General features: G+C 39.7%; 1 protein-coding gene across 1 annotated transcript in view; it reads left to right on the top strand.

Annotated features, from left to right (window-relative positions):
* LOC131890385 (retinol dehydrogenase 11-like) overlaps window positions 1-996 on the top strand; it is a gene marked incomplete at its 5' end in the record, with an annotated part of 2,676 nt that extends 1,680 nt beyond the window's left edge. The window contains 2 exon segments of the mRNA XM_059239724.1: window positions 486-684; window positions 761-996. Coding sequence (XP_059095707.1) covers window positions 486-684; window positions 761-762 — 201 coding nt within the window.
* Window positions 997-9,453: the final 8,457 nt, after the last annotated feature.

Raw genomic sequence — 9,453 nt, forward strand, 5'->3', positions numbered from 1 at the left:
AAGTTACAGCTTATGGCCACAGACCTCACATGAACTTGTTGGAGGATTGTCGAAGTTGAAATCGAATTGAACCCTTTATTGGAGCCCTCTCATGACCGTGACAATCAATGGGTTATATAAGGAGAGGATAAATGCTTGACAGAGCTTCCACGGTCATGAGAAGGCCATAATCAATGCCATTGACGAGCGCCATCTGACGTGTTTACCTTTTCCCATGCGCAGCTGACAAAGCGACACGTCATCCCAAAGGCTGTTTTTATAAGGGACGTTATTTGTAGGACCTATTTGGAAACTGCCATTACGACAAAAGCATAGATGCAAGTAGTTTGTTTACTAAGCCTAATGGGTGGTAGGATAAAAAACCAAGATTTCCTCTTTTTAGAGTTTCCTGTTAAATCAAAGTTTTTAGGCACTTTCATAACGCAGATAAAATCAAATCTGCATCGTTCAGCCATAGTGTAAATTTTCACCGAATTGATTTGCAGAGCTCCAGAGTCTACGGTAATACGAAATTGGCCAATGTTTTGTTTACCAAAGAGTTGGCCAGACGATTGAAGAACTCCAACATCATTGTGAATGCCATTCATCCTGGTGCTGTTCAAACCGGTTTGTTCCGACACATTCCCTATTTCGGACCCATTTTCCACTTCTTTGCCGGTCTTGCCATCAAAAATCCCAAGGCATGTATATGATCCACCTCATCGAGCCAACAAACATTTTTGATCTTCTATTCAATTCGAGTCTTTACATTTCCAGGAAGGAGCTCAAACTACGATTTTTGCCGCAGTGGACGAAAGCCTTGATAATGTGACCGGAGAATACTTTTCTGATTGCAAGCCATGCTCTCACTCAAATGAATCAAAAGATCTGGAAATGGCCACCCGTTTGTGGAACAGGAGCGTAGAAATCCTGGAAATGGATCGCAACGAAGTCATTCCAATGCCCAAGAAGAATTAAACTTAATTAATTGACCAAAACTGTTCAGTCAAAATATAAGTAGAACACAAAAGCTATTTTTCTCATCTTCCATGACATTCAGTCATGTTCCTTAACAAACAGACCATGAACATCTCTTTGCAATCCATTAAAATCATACTGTACAGGCAAGATCTCCTTGGGGCCACCAGTTGTCTAACATTAGCCTTATTTCTGTCTGCCTCACATTTTAGAGAGAGAGGAAAAGGACAATTTATCTTGCTTCATATGTTGCAACATAACTAGTGTTTTTTCCTTTTTGGATCTTTGAATATTTCATGTGTTTAAGTCTCTTTCAGACATCTTTACGATGAACGAGTCTATGAATAATTGCAGCTTCAACTTCGGGCTAGTCACACTTAGTTCAACACTTGCTTTGCCATTATGTCTTTATTTAAGTCGCAAGTACTCCAATAAAGGATGTTTCTTTCCTGCGCCTGTGGAGAGTGTTTGTTAAAGCAATTTGGTAAAAGTCAAATTAAATGTTCCACGAGTACCCGGAAATCTGAGATCAACTATGCCTACACGTCGTTCCCGGCCAATGTTTTCGGATTGAGGTGAGTTTGCCTCACCAAATGCAATCTGAGACCTACCGCTGGATCAGTTGTGGCCACATCTGGAGATGACATCAACCTGTCCAATATATGCAAGAAATAGAATCAGTCTTCATAGTCTAGCATGCTCTCATATTTCATCACACAACCTGACCATAATGATTGTTTTCAAAGTGCTCAACAATGGGCAATCTTGATTGAATAAACATGCTAAAGAAGCAATCTAATATCTATGAATGATCAATTAGAGTTTAAGTTTTGCAAAGCAAGCTAAATTTGATTCTTGGAGAGCCAAGGAGTGTTACAAGTGACCAAACATCTAAGATGATAGCCTGGGTATGTTTAAGAACTTAGAAAAATCCCAAATGGGGTTAATGCTGAATGGTCGGGTAACTTTTGGTGGTTGATAAGCACCCAAGGGTCGAATCATCAAAATATGGTTCTCTTTTGTATTTAAGTCATGGGCTCCTGCAAAGCAGGAATAAATGCAGTAAGGCTACTGATCCACCAAGTTATTCTCATAAACTGCATTATACACACTCAGGTTAAAAAAAAAATATCATTCTAGGATTCCCTAGATCAAACAAAAAAGATGAANAATGGGGCGAGTATGGAGGCCACAGAGGGAAGGAAACGGTGGTAGTAATTGACCATACCCAAGAATCGTTGTAATGTAGGGCGATCAGTTGGACGTGGATAATCGATGAGGGCTTCAACCTTCGTGGGAAGAGGCGAGATTCCTTTGGATGAAACTAAGTGGCCCAGATATTTCACAGATGTAACTCCAAACGAGCACTTTTGACGATTAATAATCAAACCATTTTCCGAAAGTCGTGAGAATACTTGGGTTAAATGCTCTGAATGTTCAGTTAAAGACTGAGAAGCCACCAGAATATCGTCTAGATACACAAACGTGAAAGGAAGGTCGGCCAGGACTCGATCCATAAGTCGCTGAAAGGTTTGGGCTTCATTTCGCAAACCGAATGGCATTCTTAGAAATTCGAATAAACCAAATGGGGTTGTTATAGCCGTCTTGGGAATGGATTCTGCCGCCATGGGAATTTGATGGTAGCCACGAACGAGGTCGACCTTTGAAAAAAAGGAGCAACCATGAAGGTTGGCTGAGAAATCGTGGATATGTGGGAGGGGATAGCGGTCGACGGCGGTCTGTAGATTGAGACGACGGTAGTCTCCACAAGGACGGAAAGATCCATCGGGTTTTGGAACCATATGAAGGGCAGAGGCAGTATTTGATTCTGATCGGCGGCAGATCCTCATCTTCTCCATCTTGCTAAATTCGTCTTTGGCCTTTTTAAGTTTGTCACGAAAAAGCCGTCTTGGACGAGTAAATACCGGTGGACCAGCTGTGATGACGTGATGCTCGACGCCGTGCTTATTGACCCGGGACGAGAAATCGACGTTTGTGAGCTCCGGAAATTTAGATAGGAGAGCATCCCAAGGGGAATCGGTTGGTTGAATGCCAGAAGCCAGGATTGCGCGAATTTCTGCCCCATGACCATCGATTAACCGGTTATTTGCTAGGTCTATGGTAATGTGGAACTTTTTGAAAAAATCGGCTCCCAGAAGGGGGCTTTTGACATCGGCAACGGTAAAACGGTGAATATATGTCCGATCTCCAAGGTGAAAATGAAGATTTCTGGACCCCCATGTGCGGATTGAGGAACCGTTGGCAGCAATTAACGTCGGAGAAGGACAAACCTGACCTTTCACGCGGTCGGCAAACGAGGGAGGCAAAACTGAGACATCTGCCCCGGAATCGACGAGAAATGAAATCTTCGTTTTGGGGTCTAGAATCGAGAGAGAACGAATACACTTTGAGCCAGNTCACATATGTGCAAATTGTATTTTCAAGAACCTATCAATCGCTATTTCTTAGTAACACATACAAAATAATCCAGAGGATAAGAGGACGCACAAAGAGATTAGTGATTCGCGACTTTTTTCAAAGCAATATCTCTTCCAGAGCATTTGCAAGAAATTGTGAGATCGGATTTCCATTTTCCTCGTTCTGAAAATGGGCTTTTTGAACTTGCAAAGATGGAATAAGCTTAAAAAACTAAAACCATTGTTTCACAGGAAGAAAGAACCATTTGATAACAAGGACTGCTTCGAACTTTTCAATGCAGAGCTGTTAGGCAAACGTGCCCCATTGCCACACGCTTGGGGTACTGCTGCAAACTCATTTGACAGTGACTTCAAGTTAGTGGTAGGGTAGCCCCTGACTTTGGCCTTGAAGTCGTAGAGGAACCCGGCAAACCTTACTCTCGTTGAGACCACCGGACCCAGAAGCAATAGCCGAACGCTCACTTTGATATGGCTATCCTGGATTCGTTGGACAATTCAGACACCGATGCCAATGATTCTGACTGGTACTCTGGCTGACTTTGGCGTTGACCAAATTGAAGATCCTTTGTCCTTTTGCTCCTTGTTCACTCATTTCTAGTCACAGAAATAGGTCTGACACATCGGATTGTAGCTCTATGTCTTGTTGAAGCTTATCACTTTTGCTCATTGTTTTTTCACTTCTGATATATGATTTCACGACGAAATTCTAAATTGTAAGACAGCTCTGAACAACTTTGTATAGCTTTTTCGAAATATTTGCATTGCTTAATTTTTCTTAGATCCCTGCTCATTTTGTTAAAGGTAGTTGCTACTAATTTATTATTTCTTAATATTGGCCTATTGTGAGGAACAACAGCCACGGTGTTGGATGACTGCAGGCAATCAATGAAGTAGATTATGGGAAATATTTATTGCAAGTTTGTGCGGAAGGGCAAAGACAGACTGAACTGATAAAAGCAAAAGTGAGGCATCAATGAGGAACAGCAAGAATGCGAATTAATGACAAGGTGAACAAAGGAGCGGGAAACTATTTGAACTAATCTACAACAACCACCTGATTTATTTTAGCAAATCGAAGACCTCAATTAAGTGGCAATTTGGTCCCCGAAACCACTTTAGTAATGATGTGTTTCGGAATTAGCTCAAAGGACCTCAACTAGGGCGCCCATATCCATCTAAACAAGATACACAATTGCTCGCAGAAATCACAAGCGTGTTTTTAGCCTGCCCTGGTTCAGAGTTCAAGTCTGACACATTTTGAAACTCATTTCGAATTTTGGTTTTACTTATGTCCCCTTTTGAGCTCCTTCAAACTAAAAAGTTGACATTCGATTTTAAGGAAATTCACTGAACTTTAGGGGACAAATAATGGCCTCAAAACAAGTTTGTTTTTTTTTGGACCAAATGCACCTGTATAAACTTGGTGATAAAGTATTTTGCTATTTTAGAAATGTTTGCAAAAAAAAGACATTGAAAAAGTATTGGATTAAGCTATTGCAAGGTTGAATAAAAGCTGACTGAATTGCAGAATTGAGTCAGCTTCGAGCCAGATTTTTTGGCTCAAATGGAAACTATGCTATTCAACAAATATCAGTTGACAAGCCGAGCGAGAGATCTGCCATTTGACTTCGTAACAAATAAAACAAACAACGAAAGGGTCGCAGATTAAAATTAAGACCAATAGACCTTTACTCTTGTAGCATGTTAGATCATTTTCTTAATTACATATTGTTAGATGGCGTAAGCCATAACGGAATTGTTCCGATAGACATGTGGATACTTTTTGGTTGAAAGGAGAGGAGAAATAAACAACAGTCGTTCTAAGAATTCCGAACCTGTCGTTCCTACAAATTGGTGACCCCGTTTTTTTTTTNTACATTGAAAAAGTATTGGATCAAGCTATTTCAAGGTTGAATAAAAGCTGACCGAATTGCGGAATTGAGTCAGCTTCGAGCCAGATTTTTTGGCTCAAATGGAAACTATGCCATTCATCAAAAATCAGTCGACAAGCCGAGCGAGAGAGCTGCCATTTGACTTCGTAACAAACAAACAAAACAGCGAAAGGGTTGCAGATTATAGTCAAATCCAATAGGCCTTTACTCTAGTCAATTATTTTCTGCCCATTATTTTTCTCTAGCGTCAAACACTCACATCATAAGAGCGTTCGGAGTTCAAGTTGTCCAATTCAATCTTGCCCAAACAATGAGCCAAACTGGGCACCACAACAATTCGACCAGGATTGGCCTTCTTCATTGAACTGTTGACCAAGAGTGAAGCCAGCAAATTGGTTAACAGGAAGTGCCCGAAGTGGCTGGATGCCATGTGCATTTGAAAATTATCCTCAGTGACATATTTCTTTATGAGTGCGATCCCTGCATTCAATATCAAAATGTAGGTACAATCCAAATAACTAAAATGTATACAAAAGCCGTCATACTTTTATTAACAAGCTATATCGAATGTTTCCTTCCTTTTAATTGGTATGAGACATCTGATCCTAATTATTGGCTCTATTGGAAGGCCATAGCATTTTTTCTTAATGAAAACAAATGACGAGCTAGTATAAAATGCATCGATTGTGACACCAAAGTCATTCACTTTATGTTCAGCAACAAAGTGGCCAGTAACATGAAGTTCGCCCTCATCTTGACACTCGCCCTTGCTTTGGCAATAGTTGGCACTCAGGCCAAAGGTAAAGGCACAACTTATTAGTATCGTTTCTCATCTCAATATAGCACACTGCATAACATGAAATTATGTCAGATGCGAGGCCGCGAGTTCGAGGTACTTTAACATTAAGTTATTATCGTTGATCCTTTTTCAGACTGTGTAAAAAAAGGGGTGTATTGTTATGGCGGATGGATTGTACTCCAAGGCTCTGCCAAGGATTTTGGAGATTGCAGAAGGAAGTGTTACTACAGTCGAAATAAGTACGTCAACTATGCCACCAGCTATGAAAATCCACAAAACAATGGAGTCAGGTGTTATTGCCTAGCCAAATGCCCTGGGATTGGTGGAGATTCGAAAACCGGATTTGCCTCTACAATCTGGGGGGGAGATGATCCTGACAACATTTGTGGAGGTCGTTAACGCACAATAACTATGTTTATATGAAGAATAAAGAATTCATTGCAAGTTGACAACAACAAAAATGTGTCTCTGTCTTTCACAGTTTAAGGAAAGGCTTTGTTTAATGTTGACTAAGTTTCCCTTCTGAGATTAGATCAGTGTGGTGGAATTTCATTGTGGGTGACAAGTTCCGTGGCTCTTCATAAAGAAATAAGTTAAAATTTGAATCATTGTTTTCGAAAATTTCATTCAGCAAGGCCATGCCCAAATCTTTAAACTTAACAACTATTTCGTTTTTGATGGTCCGGGCCTTGTTTCCCGACTGGTCTAACACCGCCATCCAGCACTTACTCACTGCAAATCACACTTTTAAAATCAATGAAATCTGCATTGAGAGTCTGCTTGTGTTGTAGTGGCTCTCCCAGGGCTGGAACGGGGTGGAGTCGCTTATGTCAATCTGTGCTTGAATGTTTCAGGAAACTAATGATGCCAATAGTTGTTTATTTCCAATACCTTTAGACACTTCAATAGGTACTTTCTCTCGCTCATTCAGAAATCCACGATAGTTTGTTTATTCAATTTAGACTCATTGTTATTAGCCCACAACACGGCCAGACACAAAATTGCCTGTTCCGGGAAGGACAACTTTGGATCATTTTTGGGCCATGCCTCATCTTTCAGCGCTGTCAGGTTGAAATTACCATCACAACTGACCTCAATATTGGCAAGCTGTCAAGCCTGATAGCATGCAACAGCATGTCATCCAGGGTCTCTGCATTCAGCCCTTTCAAACTTGTTTTGCGCTTTTTTTATCTTTGAATAGCGAGCGTCTCTTAGGGAGGAGACTTGGTGTAGTGGCTAGCGCAGTTTCCTAGCATGAGAGAGATCCCTAGATCAAAATTCCTCCCCAACCTTTCTCAAAGGAAACTTTAAGACGTTAACCACGCCCACAGACGGAGAACCAAAAACTGACACTGGACTTGAAACTGCTTAACGGAATTTGGAAGTGGACGATGTGATGGCTGGCTTCGCCGGCCAGCGAGGCTCACCCGTCCGACCCTAGCACCCAAAATCCCCCAAATAGAAAACGAATTGTTATGTTAATCTTAGCGTTATTATGTTGTTATAGTAGTACGACTTCAGGTATTATGAAAAGTGAAAAAATGTGAGAAGAATGAATGGCCAGTATATTTTAAATACTAACTGTTCCGAGGTATTGTCCTCTGGAATACTTGAATGTGACGTTAGTGATCACTTTGCAACTTTTACTTCAATAAGCATGAAATCAGTAATAAGTAAGACCCTGTCCAAGGAAATAGAAATTAGGGACGCAAGAAAACCTAATCTAAAAAGACTAAAAGATTTATTGCAAGCCAAAGACTGGGTGTTAGATATGGAAAACCCCAAGCAGGCATTTAACAATTTGAGACAACGTTTTCTCAGATATTTGATATAGCTTGTCCAATAGTAAAAAGACGATGTAATGAAGGGAACACAAAACAAAATGCTTGGATGACATGGGGACTGATGACGTCACGAAAACAGAAAGATAAATTGTTAAATAAATTCAGGAAACACCCTATTGAGTCAAAAAACACCTATGATATTTACGCTAAATTATATTACAAGCTAGTGCGGTTAGCCAAAGAGAAACATTGGAAGAACTTTTTTAAAGTGAATCAAATGAAAAAAATGCAAAATGCAAATGAACTAATGGGTAACACGACAAAATCACAGACAGTTTCTTTTAGTCTCAAATCTAACAAAGAAAACCAAATCTCATCTGATCCAAAAGAAGTTGGGTCAATATTTAACAACTATTTTGCAAACATAGGTTTAACTTTAAACGGAAATTTTCCCTCTCATAACNTGTGAAGTTGAAAGGCTTGTAGGAAATCATATCGGTTCGAAGTTATAAGAAAAGAAGGGACTAAGAAAAAGATAGAAAGAAGAACATGAAAAACAGAGCGAAGCAAATATTTTCAGTGTTAATTTGTTATGTTTACTAGAAAATGCGAAACGACTTCAGGAATGGGAGGAAAATTAATAAGTTTAGAATTGTATTTGTTGCATGGAGTGTTTTGATGAGATTGAGCGGCTGATAATCGTAATAAAAAATAAAAATAAAAATCATTTCTTAGGGTTTTTGTTGGCATACATAGCAATTCTTGAGTTTGCACGGAGCAATAGAGTACTTCTGTAAGAGATAATCTCTAATTATTTGGGTGAATTTCATTCTGGTTAGATCGATGCCTGGAGGGTTGAAATTATTCCACTTGTTGGGAAAAGCAAAGTTCGGTAGTCTTTGTAAAAGTCCCGACTTGGCAACTGGAGTGATTATTCTCCAACCGCCAAGCCGAGGATTATTTCTCCATTTGTATATATTGATGCATGGTGGAAGTTCTTGCAAGCACAACTGCCTCATCACTTGAACGATTTTAAGCGTGCGCAAATCTTGCAATTTTAAGAGCTTGGACTCATGAAAAGATTCAGTATGAGAAAACCATCTCGTATTATCTATCCAGCGTATAGCTCTTTTCTGGAGTATGGACAAGATCTTCAGTTTCGTACTTTGGCCATAAAATTCAATACCGTACTCCAAGACACTTCGGATAAATCCATTATAAAGTTGTTTCTTTACAGTTTTGGGCACTGACTTGCGAATTCTGTTCAGACTGAAAAGAATTTTTCGAATTTTGTTTGCTACACTCTCAATGTGACAGTGACAGTTGAGTTTGCTATCGAGTTGCATTCCCAGAAATAGTATGGATTTTTCATTTGAAGTCGTGAAACCCACCTCCTCTAACATATATCCATTTACGTTAATTTTGAAGTTAAAATTGCAATTTTTGTGCCTGATAATCATGAATTTAGATTTATCTATGTTTAAGGTTTATATATTTATTTCTAACCAATTGAGGATACGTTCCAGTTGAACATTTGTTTTCTCCTCTAGTTTATCAGGTTGGCTTTCAAAACATTGAAGCGT

The sequence above is a fragment of the Tigriopus californicus genome, chromosome 11, assembly GCF_007210705.1.
Source record: "Tigriopus californicus strain San Diego chromosome 11, Tcal_SD_v2.1, whole genome shotgun sequence".
In the NCBI taxonomy this organism is placed as follows: domain Eukaryota; kingdom Metazoa; phylum Arthropoda; class Copepoda; order Harpacticoida; family Harpacticidae; genus Tigriopus; species Tigriopus californicus.